This window comes from Furipterus horrens, unplaced genomic scaffold (assembly GCF_987537825.1).
Source record: "Furipterus horrens unplaced genomic scaffold, mFurHor1.1.pri manual_scaffold_3, whole genome shotgun sequence".
Lineage (NCBI taxonomy): Eukaryota > Metazoa > Chordata > Mammalia > Chiroptera > Furipteridae > Furipterus > Furipterus horrens.
The window spans coordinates 27798390-27819690 of record NW_028327173.1 but is presented as its reverse complement, the minus strand read 5'-3'; the positions used below and the strand labels follow the sequence as shown (position 1 = coordinate 27819690).

The 21301-nt window shown below is 54.3% G+C and overlaps 1 protein-coding gene across 4 annotated transcripts in view; it reads left to right on the top strand.

Annotated features, from left to right (window-relative positions):
• HIVEP3 (HIVEP zinc finger 3) overlaps positions 1-16061 on the top strand; it is a 110785-nt gene extending 94724 nt beyond the window's left edge. The window contains exons 5-9 of one of the 4 annotated variants that reach the window (XM_090269229.1): positions 1130-1305; positions 5743-5898; positions 7482-7568; positions 11944-12842; positions 13974-16061. In XM_090269229.1, the coding sequence (XP_090125355.1) occupies positions 1130-1305; positions 5743-5898; positions 7482-7568; positions 11944-12842; positions 13974-14771 (2116 nt within the window). In that variant the 3' untranslated portion in view covers positions 14772-16061. Of the gene's footprint in view, positions 1-1129; positions 1306-5742; positions 5899-7481; positions 7569-11943; positions 12843-13970 lie in introns of all 4 variants that reach the window. The other 3 variants (XM_090269228.1, XM_090269231.1, XM_090269230.1) reach the window with 3 other exon arrangements.
• Positions 16062-21301: the final 5240 nt, after the last annotated feature.

The window sequence follows — 21301 nt, the reverse complement described above, 5'->3', positions numbered from 1 at the left end:
TTTAGGGAAACCTTGGTCTGCATCATCTAAAAGTACTTCTGCAGCAAGTCTGTGCAGGAACAAGGGCCTTAGTGCAAAAATGGCTGATTGGATGACCTTGGCCATGCCACAAACTCCTTTGGGCCTTGGTTCCCTTTTCTGGACAATGGGGAGGATAGCAAAGGGTTGATGGAAGCCTTCCCCTTCCACTCAGCAGACTCGCACATCTATAGCATTGGGCCAAGAAGGCGTTTGGTGAGGATGGTACTGAGTGAGCCTTGGGGGTTTCCTTCTCTGTGGACATAAGAGCATTCTGATTCCGGGTCAATAGTGTTGGATGGCCCTGAGGCCCAGCAGGTGGACCAACACCTCAGGGGTCTCCTGAAAGCTGCTAGCACTTCCCACTCTGATCCACATGATCCCTGGAGGCTTCAGCTCTCTGCGATGACGTTGGGGAGAGAGTCCAGGGTTCCTGGTTTCCAGATGCTGGGGACAGAGAAATGATGGCCTCCCTCGTCTCTCCCCTCACACAAGTGTCTGGTTGGCTTCCTGGCAGATGGTTCAGCACTTGTTGCCCCTTGTGGGAGGTAGACAGGCTTTGGGGCAGACAGTTCAGATCCCAGTTCTATCCCTCTCTGGCTGTGGGAGCCTCGGGCTCTTAAGGGTTCTTCCTCGTGATTGTGATATAATTCGGATGAAGTGCCCAGCACAGACAACAATCTGTAAACAGTAGCTGCTAGAACCGTGGCTGTTACCTTTTTGTTACTGTCTTTGTCACTCTGGTGGCCCAGAGTGGCTGTGCTCTGTGGGCAGGAGCTGTTGCCAGGCTGACTCTGAAACAAAGACCCCCCCTGCGAAGCTGTGGTTTTATTGCCCCAGCCAGAAGCATCAGGGTCTGCTGCCTCTGGGCGGAAGGAGGGGCAGCCCCTCAGCCTGAGGAGCAGGGTAGCTGCAGGGGTCCATGCTGGATCCCCAAGGTGACTTGTCCCCCATCACCCACCTTGGTTTCCTCTGGTTCCGCGTCCTCCTCGCCCAATGTCTGTAATGGCTGGATGCAGCTAGGAAGCGCGTCCATCTTCTGAGGTGGGGACCTGCCTCTTCTCCTCCTTTTTTTTTTTTTTTCCTTTACCATGACACCTGTTGCTCATAGGTACAAATCAAACGAAGAGTATGTATATGTGCGAGGCCGCGGCCGAGGGAAATATGTTTGTGAGGAGTGTGGAATTCGCTGCAAGAAGCCCAGCATGCTGAAGAAACACATCCGCACCCACACTGACGTCCGGCCCTATGTGTGCAAGCACTGTCACTTTGCTTTTAAAACCAAAGGTAAGAGACAGTCAGCTGGGGCACTGCCCCTGCCCACTGCGGGAGCTCCCCCTCTGGGAGCCCCAGCACAGAGCTCAGGGGCCCAGACCTCTCTGCCTGGGGCCTGGGCACCCCCTGTTCCTGGGTTCCCCAGTGGCAGAGCAGCCTGCTCCAGACTGGGCAGTGGCACCCCCTGGCTGCCCCAACCTGTCCTCTCAGATTTCACACGGCCCTGCACCTGTGCGCTCCCCCATCACCTGGCCACACTTTTGCACAGTTCCTGGTCTTGATTGGATCTCATCACCCCTTCTTTTGCATGTCTCCTTAGCCCTTTATCCACTGACCTGATGAACTCCAGCATCCACACTTGTCACTGCCACTCGTGCATTTGGAAATCCATCCAGCTCCGAGCCACTTAACACACTCGCATAGTCACTTGTCATGCCAGAGTCCACCCCTGCCGCCACCTCACCTCACCACTCAGACCATGTCCCTGCTCTGCCCGGCTTCTCTGCGGCTCTCAGTGCAGGGCCGGGCGCTCCCCACCCAGACCAGCGGCCCTGTGTTCCCGGCCCCCAGCCACACTGCACAGCAGGGTCAGCTCGGGCTCTGGCAGTGCCCTGAGGATGGAGGGTAGGCATCCCACAGCTGCGGTGGGATATGGTAGTGGCCTGGCCGCAGCCGCCACCCGGGAGCCTGGTGCAGACCAGCGGGGCTGAGTCCATGAGTCCCGCTCTCCTCTGCTAATTCCGCTGGCTATTCCTACAGCATAGGCAGGGAGCATGGCAGCCTGCTCCTTGCTTCCCAGTAGCTGAGCAGACAGAGGTGACTTGGAGAAATGCTGGGGCTCTTGACGCCCCTGGTGGCTTCGGCCTCTTGTGCTTTACAGAATTTTTGGGTCAGGGTTTGAGCAGGAGGACCCTGCTTTCTCCTTCCCGCCGGCGCCCCTGGAGTCACGTGGTTTTTCAGTGGAGGAAATTCAAGAGCCGATTTCCCTTTGCCCGTTGTTGATCTTCCTGCTATTGGTACAGCTACTCCCAGTGAGGGAGGTTGAGCAGCCAATTTCAGGGCCCACACAGCCTTCCTCACTTCCTCCTCGCAGCCCTTCGGTTCTCTCTGTATGAGTCAGGAGGGCTGGTGATCTCATCCCCTGGCCGTGGCCGCGTCTCTGATGGGGTGCCCATCTCTGGTCTCCTCGCCCCACTAACCGCCTCCAGCCCTCCTCTGTCCTCTCGCCATCATCCTCAGTGGAGCTCAAACTTTCTTGCTAAGGTGTTGGTTTCAATGGAGGCGCCCCCCACCCTTCCCTGTCCTCACCATCTTCTCTCTTGGTGTCTTATAAACAGTGTTCCAAAGGGGGCCCGGAGAGGACAGATAGGCCTGGGGCCCTGCCCCCCTTGCCCCATGGTGCATCCAGCCCCAAAGCCCTGCCATGTCCAGGGTAGCTCAACCCAGCCCTGGACGTGGGCTCTGTCCCCTTGTGTCCCCTACAATCCCACTTCCTCTCGGCCTTAGGCAGCCAGGTGGGACTTTATGGAAGACAGAGATGGGAGTAAGTGACTGATAATTTAAATAACAGTCTTTCACTCTGAGTGTCAAAAATCGCTTGTCCAAGGCCCCCTTGAAGGAGAAGGAAGTGGGTCCCCCAAAATGGAAGTAAGTGACTGTTGGAGCTATAGCTATAAGCAGGACCCTTCCCCTTGGGCATCACCTCATCATGTTCCTCTCTGTGAGCGTGTCCCTCCTTCTCTGGATGGAGTGGCAACATCAGATGGCTAATCAGGTGGCTTCCAGATGGGCCATAGCTGCAGCCCCTATTCCCAGGGTGTGTCCAGGGGACCGCACTGTTCTGTGCTCAGTGTGAGAAGCACGTCCAGAGAGTACCTCTCAGCCTCAGGGCATGCGGAGCTGTGGGAGCCTTGCATGTGAGACATGAAAACCCCTCTGGCTGAGTTCCCAGTCAGAGCAGTCTCTGCCTTTTTTTTTCCAAGTCCAGGCCAGGTGGTTTTTGTGTCAGGTCCGAGACAGGCCTGGTCCCTGGCAGGAACACCCCTTTCTAAGCAACACCTGCATTGGAAGCCATGCCAAGCCTGTCACAGTCCCTTTCTGGGTCCCTGTGAGCCAGGACGGAGGCCTGGAGGATCCAGAGTGTGTAACTGAGCAGAGGGACTGCAGACCCTCCCCGTGCCCTGGGGGTGGATACTGGGTGGGCAGGCTGTGTCTGCCATGGCCCTGCAGGCCCGGCCCAGGGGCTTTACTCTCACCAGTGATCAGGGGCTGTGCTGAGTGCTCCTCAGATGCTCAGAGGCTTCCAGAAGACAGCACTTTCCAGAGCCAAAGCAATGAGCCAATCAGAAACGGTGGAATCTCAAGCTCTGTGACCACAGAGAGGGGCTGGTTGGGAGTGGGCTGACCCAGAGAGGCTTGCTCTTGGCTCTCTGCACGTGGTGGGGTGAGCAAAGGGGCAGGACACTGAGGCTCCTGCGCCATGTGTCTGCCTTCCGCCATCACTCAGATACCCCCTCCTCTCACGGCTCACAGCCCCCATCGGGCTGCCTCCCCCCCTCCCCCGCCCCCCTGGGCTCTGGCCCAGCCAGGCTGTGGGAGAGCTGAGGCTGGGTCCAGTGGTCCTCAGAGCCCTCCGTCCACATCCCAGGACTGCTCCCATGCCTGGAGAGCCCCTCCGGTTCGTCTCTGTCTGCCTGTCTCTGTCTCTGTCTCTGTGTTAGATGTTGTGGTGGCATCTTGGGCCCCTGGGTGCAAGCTGAGGGGGGTCTCAGTGGGTGAGGCTGTGAAAGGCCCACCAGGATGTCCCTGTGGAAGTTGGGGGTCCCATTTCCTCTTCTCAGATGGTTCCCGAGGCCGAGGGGGTGGCTTGCACCGATCGCCTCAGGGGACAGAGATGACAGTGGTGGAAAGGCCTCGTGTCCGCCAGGCTGCAGGGGCAGAGGGCAGTGGTTGGGCAGAGCCAGTCCAGGCAGACGGGGTCATCGGCTGACGCTCTCCGTGGGGGCTCTGCCTCTTCCAGACACCATCGTTTTCCACCCACTGGCCTTTCCTCTTTCACTCCAGGACCGCCGGGCTTTTGTGGGGGAGGTAGGGGGCGGTGCTGGGATGACAGGAGAAGTTGAGGACTCTGCATGGCAAGCCTCTGCCCATTGACAGAGAAACCATGGCCAGGCTTAAAAAGATACCTGCGGCCATTGGGTGCCCCTCCCTCCGTTCACAGGGAAGACAGCCAGGAGGGGACGTCGGGGAGGGCGCCAGTAACACTCAGGGCTGCTCACCCAGAGCTCGCCCCGTAGCCCACACAGCCCACCCAGGCCCATTGCCTCAGGCCCCCTGCAGACGCCAGTGGCAGGGTTGGCAGAGACACAGGCCTCCTGGGCTGTCTGGCACCTTCCCCTGAGAGCCCCTGAGCCCAGACTGAAGGGCAAAGCCATTTGCATCACCAGCATCATCTCAGCATCTCTGTCCTCCACATCCGGTGTGGCCTGGGGTGGAGTCCCTGGTGCTCAATGAAGAGGGGTTGTCTGGTGGGGGCAGTATGTGGTGTGGGAAGGAAGGAGGTCCCTTGTGGGCATCTGTTCTCTGCCAGACACACTCTGCTATCACTACATATGCTATCTCATCAACTGACTGGCAACCCTGAGAGGTGGGTATTACTTTAGAGTTGCAGACACTGGGGCTAAGAAGGATGAGAAACTTGCCTGGGAGCACACAGCGAGCAAGCGGCAGAGCCCAAACTCAAACGCAAAGCCATCAAGGTCCTGGACCCTCCTGCTTCCGTCCAGCCACGTGAAGGAGCAAGGGCCGTGGGGTCCTGAGACCTGGCTCTAGACAGCACTCTGCACCGACAAGCAGTGTGGCCCTGGCTGGTTGGTTCACTGTGTTGGTTCACAGGGACCCTCCCACGGCATCCCAGCAGCTGAGACAGTCAATAATCTTATCTCATGGTGTCATCAGCAGTAGGACCAAGGATTAGAGCAAAAGCAGGAAAACCCTGGGCCTGGTAGGGATCAGGTGACATGGTCCATGAGGTTCCTTTTAGGATTTTGCTTTTATGATGAAAAGAGCATTTCCCACCAAGCATGTTGTGCCTGCTCAGCATCTCTCTAACTGTGTTGAAGAGACCCAACCCTTCCAGGCAGAATATGTGCAACAAATAATGTCATAGCGAGAATGAGCAGTGTTCATAGTCCGCTCTGGTCTAAGGAAGTCGGGGGATGGTGGGTGGGTCCCAGAACCTCAGGAGACAGTATCTCAGGCCTGTGGAAGACCCCACTGCCTTTACCACCCCTGATGTCCTCCTCAGGCTTGGCCTGCTCGTGACAGTGACAGTGAGGCCCATGATGTGGGGTAGGGACTGCTGGGAGCACTTGGGCCCCAGGATGACTCTGAAAGCTATGGCTCTGCTCCCCCTTTGGCCAGCAGTAAAAGATCCAGGTTTCTGTCCAGTTATAGGAGGAAAATCAGAGACGGGAAAGAGACAATCATGGACTATGAGGAAAGAGAAAAGAAACAGCTCCTCTTCCGTTCCTGCTGCCCTTGGCCCGCACACCTCAAGAAATCCCAGAATGGCATTCCCTTTACCCTCTCAGCAAAACCCTAAAGGTGCCTTAAAATTCTCAGAAGGATTAAGGATCACCCTCTGGTTCATCCATGGGCTCTCTCCCTATTCACCTATTGATCGTCTATCCTCCCATTTATCCACTTCTCCATCCTCACATCTGTTTGTCTTCCTATCCATATATCTTCCCATTTTTTTCCTCCTCCTATCTGTTCCTCCCCTCCTCACATTTGGCCTCCTACCACACACCTTCCCGTTTCCTTAACCTCCCGCCTGTCTGGCCTCCCATGCATGTATGTGAGCATGCCTCCCTTCGCCCCTCCAACCAGCCCTTCACCCATTCATTCATGTCTCTGTCCTCCTCTCCAGTCTCCATCCTCCCATCTGCTTATTGACCCATTTCCCATCTATCTTCTCATTTATTTTTTCATTCAACAATTTATTCCCATCTGTCTCTCCATCGGCTTATCCAATCATCCAGGATCCCATCCACCTGTCCTTTCACTGTATATTTCCTCTTATTCATCCATCCATTCATGCATCCACCCACCAGTCTCTCTGTTCATCTGTTCAAGTGTCCATTTTTCCTTCTTCCATCCATCCATTCAAACTTACCAGTTATTAAGATCAGTGAGACAGAGCACCGAACTCAAAGAACTTATGGTTATAGTATGAACAGCCATATGGAGATGTAGCAGTGCACAGAGAGGCAGTGAGTATGTCACCGTTTTGATGGGTCCAAACAAACATCGTGAGGCATCTGGCCTGCATCCTCCTAGGCCAGGCTGGCAGTCTCTGCCTCTCCTTCACACAGCACTCCTGCCACAGGGCTTTGTGGTCCTTGAAGTGCTGAGCACATGTTGGGCAGGGAGGGATTTGAAGGTGTTGCTACCTTTGCCCTGATTTCACAGAGCAGCTGCCCCTGCTCGCCAGCAATGGGGCTGGGGTAACCACTTGGGGCAGAGTTAGCCACCCCCTGAGGGCTTCCTAGGCATGGAGCAAGCAGAGCCTTTGCCCAGTCTTTCCTGCACATGCTCAGCCTGTGTCTGCACTGTACGATGGCCTGGGGGAAACTGAGGCCCAGAACATGCCTTCTCTAAGGAAGTCAGGGCTTGGATCACTGACCTCATGGCTCCCTGTGGCCTGCCCTAGAAGTCCGCTCAATTGGAAGGGCGTCCTCAGTACCCAAACCACCATGTTGGTTAACAGGAGCTCTGCTGTCACACCAGCATTTGAGGTAGCCAAGCCAGTAATCCTGTTTGATGGGTGTCACCAGCTCCTGGGTCCAGAGTTAAATCAAGAGCAGGAATAGCCTATTGCACATGAGATGTCTTTTCTTCTCTTTTCTGTTTGTTTCTTTAACCAGCATCTCATACTTTCTCATTATACCCTGTGTCCCCTCATAGCGCACCCCCAGCCCCCCAGCTCCTGTATATTGCTTTCAACGGTGGCTATGACTGCATGTCCCAGCTTGAGTACAGGCCCCTGCCCAGCCCCTGAAGCTGGCAGGGTCTCAGCTGGTCTGAGAAGCCATGGCCCGCCAGCCAGGTGCTGCCTCTGTGTGCCCTGGGCCTGCCCTGGCTCCTGCCCTCCAGCCAAGCCTGAGTCTGTTCTCCTTCCTTTGCAGGGAATCTGACTAAGCACATGAAGTCGAAGGCCCACAGCAAAAAGTGCCAAGAGACAGGGGTGCTGGAGGAGCTGGAAGCCGAAGAAGGTAACGAACTGCCAAGTTTCCTTTCCCTCTCCTCCCCATCTCCCCCATCTCCTTCTCTGCCTGCTCCTCTACCTGTCCCTCTCCGCATCTCTTTCCTTTCTGTCCTCCTCTCCCCAGCTCCCCCTCCTTTGCTCCCTACCCTCCCTCTTCCATGCCCTCTCCTCTAGTCTTCCCAATTGCTGGGAGACAAGGTTAAATTCACAGAATGATCACCGCCCTCTCCATACACTGCGAGTACAGTCTGTGCAGCCGTAACTACTGTGCATTACAGTCTTGCACTCGAGGGTTCTCTATGAATGTATGTTGATTGAGTAAATTAATCCATGAGTAATCCTAGTCAACATTAACAGCACCCACTACATGGTCAGGCATGTTCTATTCCATTATTATCTCATCAAATCTCACCATGGCACTATAAGGTACGCATATAGGTTCCATGGCCACACTCACACCTACACACGCTGGGCAGGGGACTGACCCCTGGGCTTTTTCAAGCTGGAGGCTTAATGAAAGCCAAAGCCAGACCTGTCGCCTTCCTACTCCCATCCCACATCCCAGCACCACATCCCAGTCATAGTCTTTCATCAGTAAGAGGCATATTATCAGAACAAGTTTCTGAGGAGAAAGGGCAGAGGAAAAGGTGAGTCTAGGGTCCAGCATCAGCATCCAAGGAGGAGGCCAAAGGAGCTCTGGCAGGTGGACAGGCAGACAGAACCCCCCAAAAGGAGGGGGGCCATAGGCATTCCTCCTGCACCTGGCAAACCTTTGACAAATTTCCTAAAATCAGAATCAGGACTTAGATTGTGTGTGTGTGTGTGTGTGTGTGTGTGTGTGTATGTTTCTGCTTTGTTTTTCTGATTTGGGGATCTATTTACAATCTTACAAATTAGTTAGATCATACTCTCTTTTGGGTGAAATAAATCACCATTATCGAATAAAACACAATGAACTTGGGGCTGTTCCCCCAAAACAAGGAATGAGGTTACCATACTTATCAAGAATGCCCACCAGGCCATTTACAGATATCTCACTGAGTCCTTATGACTGGTGGTGAAAACTTGTGTTGCCCATTTTAAGTAGAGGAAAGGAAAGCTCAGACAGGTAAAAGCAATGTCAAAGTCACACGTAAATGTTGGCTCCATACCCCCCCCCCCCCACTGCCTGGTGGGCTGGGCAGGAGCCTGGGCCCTCCCTGGGTGGGAATCAAGAGGTTATGACTGGCACCACACCTGGAGTTGACTGAGGGACCCTAAGCTAGTCCCTGACTCTCTCCCAGCCTCGTTTACCCAATGAGACAAAAAGGATGACCATACCCACCTTATCTGAGGATGAAATCTACAGAAATAATATTTGAGCACCAGCCCTGTTCCAGCCCTCTTCTGGGTACTGGAGATTCTGTCCTCAAGAGGCTTACATTCTAGAGAGGAAAAGGGCGATGCACACATGTGTGCTGGGCAGGGGCAATGAGTGTGAAGCAAAAACTTAAGTGAGGGGCTGGGAAGTGTGGGAAGGGGCCTCTCTCTGTTAGGGTGGCATAAAGCCACGTGGGGTCAGGGAAGGGCTCTCCCAACAAAGGGATCATCAGGTTCAGAGCCCATGAGGACCAGAGTTTGGGGGAGATAAGGTCAGAAAGAACTAAGGTGGTTAAGGTCAAGGACCTGACTTGGCTGCCCCTGAAAGTGAAGATCCCTGACTTTCCATGATTCTGGCTGTGTGCAGAAGACAGCCGGTAGGGGGCGCGGCTGGAGGCCGCGATCCAGGCTGAACACCTGTCGGCTTGGATCGGGTGGGCTAAATGGAGGTGGGGAGAAGTGATCGGATTCTGCATGCGTTCTGCAGGTAGAGTCAACAGGTTTTGCTGACACGTGGGGAGGCAGGCGAAGGAAGGGGGACGGGGGCGTGAGAAAAAAGGAGCCAAGGATGAATCCAAGGTTTGTAGCCTAAGAAACTGTAAGGATGGAGTTGCCACTTCCCACGGTGAAGAAGATTCCGGGAGGAGCATGTTCGTGAGACACCGAGTGGCAATCGGGAGTACAGCTGGGCATCCACTGCCTCCTGGAGGCCGGGCCAGCGCCGCAGCCCCGCCCTGGTGGTGAGGAGGTTGAGCACTAGCGCCACCGTGTGGCAAAAACTCGTCAGCACCCTCGCGCTCTTCATTCTGTGTCCTCTGAAGTCCCAGGCCCAGGCCCCGGAGCCGGCAGGGATTTGTGGAGCCTTGGTGGTGATCCCAGCAGTGACCCGCAGCTCCCTGAGGGGCGTTAGGAATGGACCCCCAGGATTGGGGCATACCATAGAGCCCTGCAGGAGCCCAGATGTGGGGGGCCTGGCGAAACTTGCGCTGGGCAGAGGACCCTTGGCTTCCATCACCGAGTAACGGGTGTCTAGAGCAGATCGCTGCCCTTCTCTGAGCCGCAACTTCCTCATCCTTAAAGAGGGTCTTTAGGGGCCTTCCATGCCGGACATCAGGAGACCCTGGTCCTGACTCTCCCTCTGCCTCCACCGCAAAATGCTTGCAGTGCTGGCTGTCTGCCGAAGCCTGGGTACTTCGGATACCTGCTGTGTGTGTCAGACCCCTGCAGTCCTCCCAACAGCGTCATGTGGTGACTTCTGTCACTCTTACCCATTTTACAGATGATAAAACTGAACTCAGAGAGAGAGAATAACTATCCAACATCATACAGCCGGGAGGAGGTGGAGCTGAGATTCAAACCCGGACCATTTTCTACTTCTTGATGCATAATGTAATTTTTAAGCTGGCAGTATAATAATGCAAGTGTTGTAAACCTTAGTTTTGACTGGGCCACTACCCCTCAGGTGATCCTGGAGAAGCCCCTCTTGCCCACCTCTGGGCCTGGATTTTCCCATGTGGTCAGGTGAACTGAGGCTGAAGCAGGCCTCCACGCAAGTCTTAGGCAGGGAAGGCAATGCCTGGGGCAAAACTGCGAAGTGTGTTTGCACCCCCACTCCCTTCTACATCCCTGCTCTCTTCCCAACCCCAGGTCTCTTTCCCCCTCTCGTCTCTCTGCTCCCAGCTGCCCAGACACCCCACCCTTGGCTCCATGGGCCTCTCTTCACCTGCTAGCCCCTGCTCCGCCCCAGAGTTTTTTTACCTACATCCTCCTGAATGCCCACTGTCATTCATTTCATGCATCTTACTGCTGCTTCTTGAGCTCTTGGAAAGCATGAAGGCTATGCTTTCTGGCCCCTGGCCATCTTGGCATGGTGGGACTCAGAAGCCTGGTTGCACCAGTGGCCTGAGTCAGCTTGTGTGCCCAGTTCTCTTGGTCAGCAGTGGAATGGGTGCTGCTATGTCTGAGTGAGGTGGTGGGGCCAGCGACAAGCCTGGAGATGGGCGAGCAGGACCCACACCTTCAGCAGCCAGCCAGGTGGGCCAGATGTTAGTGGACCTCTCCCTGGAGTCCTGATTGCTGCCAGTTTCAGAGATGCTCCAGTGAGACCTGTGTCATGTCAGAGGTGACTCAGCTGGTTGCGGCTGCCCTCCTGGAAACCAGACCAGGAGGCTGATATTTTGAAGCTCCACTCCCCACTCCCCACCCTGCCCCACCCCCATTGGGAGCAGCTTAGGTTTCTATAAGGGCAGCAGGTCCTCTGGACAGGAGCTGCTACGATGGAGCTCTGCTCTGCTGCCTGAGGCCAGTTTAGCCAAAGCCCAGAGGCGAGGGCCTGCCACCTGCCAGATGCCATTGTAGTAACCAGCAGCAGCCTAGCCGTGGGGGCAGGTGCATGTTTAGGCCAACTGAAGCCCCATCCATGCTGCTGGACTGGTCAGCATGGCTGCCGCGTCCCAGAGTGATCGATTTCTTCATGACTGTACTAACAGGGGCCACAATTATTTGAGCCCTCACTATGTGTCAGGTATGCATTTTCTATCAAGCCCTGTGAGGTGAGACGACCACACTCATTTGACAAAGGGGGAGACTGAGGCATGGCAGGGTGACTTAACTTGCTCATGATAGAGCCAGCACTGAAATACTAATGAAAATATCAAAACAACAAAAAGAGGCCTATCTTATTTGCTGGGGTTCAATCCCAGCCTCACTACTTACGTTACTTGGGCAAGTTACTTAACCTCTTTTACCTCGGTTCCTTTACCTTTAACATGAAGATAAGAATAGTGCCAACCTCACTAAATGAATTAATGCACATGAAGCTCTTAGAACTAAACCCAGCACATAGCAGACACACTTTGATTATTTACAAAGTGTTCCCAGGTTTGTCATGTCCCTCATCCTCTCAATGATTGTGTGTCGTTGCCATGGCTGTCAGACTCAGTTTGCAGCAAGGACATTGGGACTGAGAGAGGAGCAGCCATGGGGCCAGCTGTGACCCCAGGTCCCCTGTGTTCTCCCCGCAGGAACCAGTGACGACCCATTCCAGGACTCGGAAGGGCGCGAGGGCTCAGAGGCAGTGGCAGAGCACCAGTTTTCAGACCTGGAGGACTCAGACTCAGACTCAGACCTGGATGAAGATGAGGATGAGGATGAGGATGAGAGCCAGGACGAGCCATCAGGTCCATCCTCGGAGGCACCCCTGGCCTGCCCAGCCAGCACGCTGCCAGCAGACTCCTCACCCGTTCAGGGCACTCGGGCCCCAGATGCCACCTCTGGCAGCCAGGCCACAGGGAGCAGCTCAGTATTGGAAGCAGGCAGTTGCTCCATGTCCAGCCAAAGCATCCTATGCCTCCCCCGGCTGGGACCGGCCCTTCCAGGCCTCGTGGAGAGGGACACAAGCTCAGCCCTGAACTCTAAGGCCTTGTCCCCAAGAAAGCCGTGGTCCCCAGGCAAAGAAGCAGGCAGCCGCTCACCACTTGCCCACAAACACCCACTAACCAAAAGTGACTCGTCTCCCCAGCGACATTCACCGGCCCAAGAGCCACAGGCCTCAGCCCTGAGCCCGCCTGGCTCCCAGCTTGGTCTTCTCCCTTGCGGGTCTCCAAGACTTGAGCTGTCTCCTCTCACCCTCCGCCCCCTGGGAAGGGAGCTGCCCCCTCGAGTGCGTCTGCCCCCTGAACACGAGGGCGCCACAGACCCAGGCTCCCCTGGACACTCGCCCACCAGGAGACGGTCACCAGGCCAGGCTGAGTCACCACCACAGTCCGTGCTGCCGGGGACATGGGCCTTGGCTGGGCCAGGCAGCCCCTCAGCGGGTGAGTGCGGCCCAAGCTCGGGGCTGGCCCCGCGGGCTCTCTACCGGCCCGCGCCTCTACCTCACAAGCATCTTGGCAGAAGCCCCGAGACCTGTGCCTCCACATGGGTGAGTTCCTGCCCGCAGTGCCCGGGCCTCTAACGCCTCCCCGGTGGGTGGGGGCTGTCAATTCACTCCTCCCTGAGGTGCCAGGCCTGGAGCTAAACAGCCCTGCCAGCACAGTGGTCACTGATAACTTAGCAGCTGCTTATGAGGTACCACGGCACCACGCCGGGTACCTGAAACCAGGTCATGTGGCCTCAGAAGCAGCAGGGCATGGACTTTGGAACTGGCCCCGTGCCAGTCTCTTCCTACTCCATCCCCATCCCCATGTATTCTTTGAGCAGATGACAGGGCTTAACCAAAACCATCACATCTCAGCATCGCTGTCACTAACATCCTCAGAGATGTCATAGCCAACACCATCCTTGTCACACCCTCAGCACCGTCACTGTCACCGTTGCCAACACCATCTCAGCCGTCACTGCCCTCTAGCACACCATTACCGCCACCTCGTCAGCTTGATCGGTGTTTGTCAAACCATCAGCAGTCACTGCTGTTGTCCCCACCATTCCTGCCACCAGTGCTGTCGTGGTCCCCAGCACTGACAACGTCACTTACCTTCACCTCCCAGCATCCTTTGTCACCATATGGTCATGACCCAACACCACCCTTCACCACCAGCCCCTCTGACACCATCGTTCAAGCTTCTGGAGGAGCATGATATAGAAGTCTCTCCTTGGTTTTTAATTCCGGGGTCACGTTAAAATTATCGGTGGTGGGGGAAGGTCAGGAGCCTTGAATGGGAACTCATGTCCAGGGTTAAAGTTGGGTCAAGGCCATTTCAGGAACAGGAGATTCAGCAGAAGCAAGACAGAGGGCCAGGCGCAGGGGCCCATGGCACCCCACCTCACCAGAGCACCCACATGCTCCACGGACAAGCATGCTGGCTGGAGGTGTGATGATCGTGGGGCCCGCGTGTGCTCCTGGTTAGTGTATGTCTGGGGACAGCCCGCTGCAGAGAGGGCACCTGCACAGGTGGTCTCATGGGCAGGGTGTTGGAACTCAGTCCTGGCCCCAGCTCAGCCGGGACTTGCTCTGTGACCTCAGGCAAAGACCCCTTCTCTTCCAGGCCCTCAGGTGTCCGTGTGCCTAGCGTGTAACCTGGCCTTACCTTGTCTTGTTTTCTGACCCCAGCAGAAGGCCGAGTCCCGAAGTCCCTCCTGCTCACCTGGCCCTGCTCATCCTCTCTCGTTCCGACCCTTCTCCGCCCCCCATGACTTCCACGGCCACATCCCAGCCCGGACAGAGAACATCTTCAGCCACCTCCCTCTGCACTCGCAGCACTTGACCCGTGCCCCGTGCCCCCTGATTCCCATCGGTGGGATCCAGATGGTGCAGACCCGGCCTGGGGCCCAGCCCACCCTGCTGCCAGGGCCCAGCTGGGTCAGTGGCTGTTCAGGCGGTGGCAGCGACCTGACCGGGTCCAGGGAGGCCCAGGAGCGAGGCCTCTGGAGTCCCACGGAGAGCTCATCAGCCTCTGTGTCCCCCGTGGCTAAGGTCTCCAAGTTCACACTGTCCTCAGAGCTGGAGGGCAGGGACTACCCCAAGGAGAGGGAGAGGACGAGCGGAGGCCTGGGCAGACCTCCCGACAGGGGGCCCTGTGTGGCCGAGGTGTCTGTGGAGCCTGCGCCCACGCACAGCCCCCATACCCTGCCCGAAGCCTCACTCTGGCCACCCCAGGGCTGCCAGGCAGAGTCCTGGAGCTCACGCGTGGAGTCATCGCACACGGCCAGCCCCCCGGCCTCTGCCGCTCCACTGCTGGACTGCAGCAGTTCCGTGGGCTGCCTGGCAGAGGCCACTACTGACTTCCCAGCCCAGAGGAGGAACCTCTCTGGGGAACCCAGGACGACTCAGGGCTCCTCTGAGCCCTCAGGAAGTGGGGGGCCAGGGGCACCTGCACACCAGCCCGCAGACAGGGGCCCTCCAAGCACTTAGCCCCTCTCCGACCGCTTCAGCATCTGGCTTCCAGTGTTCAGCAACAGACGCTTCCAGCCAGCTTCTTCAAATCATCGTGCTCCCGTGGGCTCCCCCTGCCATCTGGCCACATGTCCCAGCAGCCTCTGCTCAGCGCCCATCAGTTGTATCTTCTCATGTATGCAGTTACCTGTGCCTTTTTCTGTACCTTTTGTTGCTTGAAAAGAAACAAAACATACACACACATAAAAAAAAAAAAAAAAAAAACAAAAAAAAACCCACGAGGAGTTTGAGGCTGTGAATATTTTGTGCTTTTTTGAGAAAGGGTATAGCAGCCACCCTGCAAGGCTGGCAAGAGGCGGCCATTCGCTGAGGGAAAGGCAATGCACTGAACAAGGAAAAAAAAAGTTTAAAAAATATATTATTAAATTTAAAAGCTAGCACTCCTACGTACAGATGTTTATGTCCCGTTTATTGCCACTTTATCCCACCCCAGGCAGCGGTCACCCCTCACTGCCAGCAGAAGGGCCAGTGGCCCCAGACAGAGGGACACAGACAGGCAGGCTGACTCCACTCAGCCTCCACGGGCAGGTCCAGAAAAGTCCAACTTTCTTTTTCCCAAGAAAATGTTTCTTTTCCTAGGATTTCATGAAAAAATAATAGCAGGTAGAAGGTAGGAAGGGGCTGGTTGGTCCCCCCAGAGTCCCCAGATACCCAGGTGGTCTGATCCCAGGCCCATCCTGGCATTTAACCAGTGGACAACCCGACAGCCCCACCCCCAGACCCTGGGCTGGGAAAGGAGTTCTGACCGTCTATCTCCTGGTTCCTGAGCACCTGACCCAGGCTTGCTCTCTGGGCCCTGGCCGCAGGATGCCTTCCTTGCTCTAGCAACTACCTGCAAGGCTGGAGTGGCCAGGCCCAGCCCCCAGGGGTCAAGATCCAAGGTGCATGGCCTTGCTGTTCTGGAGGCCGGGGCTTGGGTTTCCTTTCACATTTGGTCTCTGGGGTACAAAGGGCCCTTTTCCTTCATGGCTGGGTTTTTCCAAGACTCAGCACTGGAAGTTTGCAGGACAGGTTCTCACCCCAGCCCGCACACCAACAGGCTCCACTACCCTCAGGAAGTACCCAAACCAGGACTGTTTGATGCTTCCCCCAGACTCCCCAGATTCTCTTGACCTACAGGAGTCATTTGAATTCTTTTCCAAAGCAATCAGTCCTAGCCAATGCCTCCGTCTTCATCCCCACGTCCTCCTTCAAGATGCTGCCCTACATTTACTGGGGCAAAAACCTGCTTTGTAAGAAAAATAATATGGCCAGAAGTTAAAATCTCAAATTGAAACGTGGAATTTGAACTCTAGCATATTTATATCCTGCTCTGGAAGAGGTGCATTTTCCCCCAATCCTCCAGAAATTATTTTCTTTAGTTTCCACAAGGGGGAGAAAGCATGTACCCCACGTCCACTCACACCCACAAGCTGAGTGCTGAGGCCACCTGGCAGAGCAGGGACCTCCCTGGCCGGACCCCAGTCCTCAGCCAGGCAATAGGAACACCGTGCCTGCAGAGGGCTCCTGTGCTGTCATCCAGATGGGCCCCGTGAGGTGGAGAGGATTGCGCTGCTGGGAGCTCCCGAACGCAGCCATCACTCCCTCTTCTTCCAGGTCAGGGCCCTTCCGTGCTTGGCCCCTGCTGGGGAGACAAACCAGTCACTGGTCCAGCCTCCACCGCACAACTAGTTCATTTTCCTTTGACCTCACTCAGAGCTAAGACAAAAAGGGGAAAAAGAGGGAGAGGGTCTCCCTGGAGGCCAATGGGCTCTGAGCGCTGGGCACGGTGCTAGTGAGCAGTTCTCAGCAGTTCTCAGCTGCCTGACCCAGTGTTCGGGACGCTCGCTCACCCTGGGAGAAGGCCAGCAAGCCAGGCCCTGACCATATTGGCACTGTTTCGGCATGGCAGGGGCGGGAAGGCAGCCAAGCAGCACGCAGCATGCAGCACGCAGCCCAGACCAAGGCCGGGGCTTTCCTCTCCCTCGCCTTTCAGTCCTACTGCTGGGGCTGCCCAAGGACTGGGGTTTCAAGTGCTGAGGACTGGGAGCCGGGTAAAGGTTTGCAACCTTCCTGGGCACGGTCTTCCAGCCCCAGCCCCACAAAGCCACAGACTGGGTGCTCTGCTGGATGAGCCCCTGACTTTGGGGGTAATCACGCCCCTCACCCACTCTGCACCCCCAGCTCTCCCGGGCACCATTCCCTCTGTACTCAGATAGCCCACCTACAAGGTTTCCCTCCCGGAAGGTACAGTCATGATGGTGTGGCCAGCAGGGGAGAGTCCTTGTGGTCACTCAGGCCACAGGTGTAGGTAGAAGGGACCAAGACCAGGAGTCATTGGAGACCCATTTCTCAGTAACAGGGACATGTCCCTCAAACAGAATCTGGCCTAAGGGCTGCTGCCCCACACAGGTGCTCAGAGGGGCAGAATCGATGCCACCAGTCCAGGTCACATGTCACTGGGCATAGCTCTGACCCCCTCTGCCAGACTCCATTCCCACTCCCATGAGCACAGAGCCCCAGTCCCCACACACACCTTCATAATTTGGAAGAAGACTCTTGCCCCATGCTGTTCCCAGGCCCCTGCACTGCTCGCAACCACATCCGTGTTTCCAGTTTGCCTGTGACACTGTTGTCCATGTTAAGGGAGGCATTGGAGAAAGCAGCGCTGGCTTGTTAGCAAGGACACCTGTTTGTTGCATGTTCCATTAACGTGTGGGGGTGGCTGCTCCTCCACACAGGCCTGCTCTGGTCCTTGGGTGTTAGTGGTGGGGGAGGAACATGCTGCTGAGGTTTTGCAGACAACGCTTGCCTTCTGTTAAGGATTCTAAGTCACTTGCCCCAGGCCCACCCTCCAGACTACCCATCACTCACCTTCAGCAAGCGGATGGTCACTCTGGATACTAACCTGTTTTTCCCTAAGGGACCTGTTTCCAGACTCCCCACCCATGGCTAACACTCGGGCCCTACCCACTGAAATCCCATCCCACTCCGCAGCCTGACAGCAGTGAACTACTCACTCTCCCACCTCCAACCTCCAGACCCACAGGTCCCTCTGTGGGGAAGCGTCTGAGAGAATTAGCTTCCTGATCTCTCTCAGGCCCACTCCACTCCCACCTGGCCCTTTTTAACAGGAGCAAGCAATGTATCTGAGCTGAATTAGTCTCTAGACCTTTCTTTGGACAAATCCTTCTTAAGCAAACGTCCTGCCTGGGAGCTATCCTTGGGGACAGGTCTGCAACATTGACCACAGGAGACAGTTCCTGAAGGCTGTTCCACAAAGTCTGCTTCTGTGTCGTGAATCCAGTCTGCTTTCCATAGAAAACCGCTTCGGCACTTATGATCCCTTTACTCAATTTAGTGTTAAAAAAAAAAAAAGGAGAAGAAACAGAAAAAGGAAATGTGTTGGCAAATGTAAGATACACACTCTCTGTAAGATAAATATTTGCCTTTTTTCTCTAAAAGGTGTATGTATTCTGTCTGTGAAATTGTCTGTAGAGAGTTTCTATGTTCTTAAATGGCAATACATTCTGAAAATCGTACTGTAGATATGTACAGCAACCGCACTGGGATGGGGTAGTTTTGCCTGTAATTTTATTTAATCTCCAGTTTCTATACTTGCATCTTGCAATGTTGGTATGGTATATATCAGTGCAAAAGAAAAATACTCAACAAAAAATAAAAAATCCATGCAGGTCTAAAGCACAGAGTCTGACATACAAAAGAAAGAAAATGCTCAGTATTGTTGTGTGTGACCTTTGTTGTAAATTACATCTGTACTGTGAATGAGAAGTTTTTACACGTATAATAATTGCCTTTATTACAGCTCGGGCTGAGTGTTTAGCCTGGGGATATTTTTTAAAAAAAAGACAGCATGTTGGAATAAATTTGAAAATCCCAACATAGCCCTGTTTGCCCGGCTCATGGTTTTTCTTGAGAGTTGTATACAGAATGCCAGAGCTGAAGGGACACTTGGTGTCTCAAGGGCTTGATTTACTACAGAGCAGTCAGGCCCAGAGAAGGTAAGTGACCAGACCACAGTCACACAGCTGAGGAATCTTGTGATCCCTTGCTTCCAGGCCTGGTGAGGAGGCACCAGGTCCATCGCCATGTGGTTTGGGGCCTATATTTGTCTCCTAGGGCTGCCATAACAAATGACCACAAACTCAGTGGCTAAAAACTATAGAAATTAGTCCTCCCACAGTTCTGGAGGCCAGAGTCTGAAATCAAGGTGTTGGCAGGGCTGGTTTCTTCTGAAAGCTACAGAACAATCTGTTCCATGCCTCTCTCCTGGTGCCTGGTGGTTGCAAACGCTCCTTGGTGTTCTTTGGTTTGTACCTGTGTGACTCTGATCTCTGTCTCTGCCTCTGCATCTCTGCCTCCCCAGTGCCTAAGAGGCTTCTCCTCTTCTCTTCTAAGGACACTCATCACTGGCTGGGGCCTCACCCTAATCCAAGGTGACCTCATCTTGAGATCCTTAACTACATCTGTAAAGACCTTTTTTTCAAGTAAATTCACACTCATAGGTTCTGGGAATTAGGACATGGGACTAAATTGTGAATGGGTCACCATTCAACTCATGATGGACATGGAATAAGATCATGGCACGGTCACTAACTCCCGTGTGACCTTGGGCCAGTTACCCGACCTCTGTGGGCCTCTGTTTCCAGAGGTTTAAATGAGATGGTGTATACAGGGTCTAACGAGCCTTGAACATAGTAACTAGCCTTCAGCAAGTATCCTCTGAGCAGGCCTTGCACGGGGTCGTGGGGTTACAAGGATGAAAAGATAGGAATGGGTCACTACCTTTTGTACTCAGCACTGATTTGCTGAGCGCCAGTGAGGGACCGATCATGGACTACGACAGATGGTCCCACCCTCAAAGAGCTTACGTTCTAACAGGAGAGGCCATCCTTAAGCAAATAATGACATCATTAATTACTCAATAGCAGGGCCCATAATTGCTGTAGCAGAGAGAACAAAAGCTGTAGTCCAATGAGAGTCTGAGTCACCCTAGAAACCTTTCCTGGAAAACTCCTTAAGGTGGGTGGAGGAGGGGAAGGAGCTGTTGAAGAGGTTGATGGGCAAACAGCAGGATCAGTCCTCCAAAGTGTATTTTTTTTTCACACCGACCAAGCAATTAATTCAATTCTGACACTATCGACCCCGAAATAGCACCAGAATTCCACAGGTTAAGGACTCAGTCTCACAAGACTGCCCCCACAGCCCCCACTTCAATGCCAATCGCAAATCCAGCTTGTTCTCTGTGCTTCTAAAGAACTAAGATCACAGGTTCCCACCAACCCCTCCCTGAGTCCAGTGGATTTGCTAGAGCAGCTCACAGAACTCAGAGAAACATTTACTCGTTTATTCTATAAGGATACAGGACTTCCTGCTCTCTCTGTGCACACCACTCTCCCAACACCCCCACATGTTCATCAGCCTGGAAGCTTTCTGAACCCTGTCCTTCTGGGTTTTCACAAAGGCCATGGGTGACTGACTCAGCTTCTAGCCCCTCTCCACACCTGGAGAAAGTGAGGAGGGTGGGACTAAACATTTCAGCCTCTAAACACATGTTTGGTTCTCCTGGCAACCAGGCCCCTCCCCAGGTTACCTAGGAGCTCTCCAAAAGTCACTTCATTAACATAACAAACTCTATCTTTATACCTTAGGAAATTCCAAGGTTTTTAGGATCTTTGTGCCAGACAGGGAGGAAGACCAAATATATATTTCTTGTTATAAATAACAATATCACAGTCCTTATGTTAATGGCGAACAGCGCCAGATGTTACCGGCAAAGTTAGACCTCAGTCCTTGAGTTAGGCTAAGAAAGAATTCAGAACCAAGAACTCTATAAGAGGAGGTTTATTTAGAAAGTCACAGAGGGAGAAGAAGTGAGCCATCTGGGCTGTGTGGACTCGGGGAAAAGCTACAGAGGCAAAAGAAGGGCCCTCGGAGCTCAGGAGAAAGGAAGCAAAGTTGCGCACCTTGAGAGAAGAAGAGGATGAGGAAAGGCACTGGGTGTGCTCCAGAGAGAGAGAGGGAGGGAGAGGGAGGGAGGAGGGGAGAGAAAGAGCAGGAACACATGCAAGAGAGCACTGGATCCTTGGTCTTAAGGGTTTTTATCTGGTTTCCAAAAGCTGGGAATTTAGGAGGCATCTCAATAGAATATTCATCTGCTTTCCAGATGTAAACTTTCAGGGTCATGGTCTCTACTGATTGGTCAGTGCCAAGGCAAGGGTCATTAGTCAATGATGCTTGGTCCTTATATCAGTTCCGGTGTCAGTTCATCTGATTTTGCTGCTTTTCTGGGCCTGGAGCTGAAACACAATTCAGGCCTAGATGTTACCTCTAGTTTGACCAAAACTCTTGTCTCTGTGGTCAATAGACATGAGACTTTGTTCCCAGGATTATCTATTGCTGGTAGGAACCTCATTGTCCTGGGGGCTGAATGCTTAGGGAAGTGGTCATGCAAGGGCTTGTACAGGAGTCATACAAGGCTATTCTCC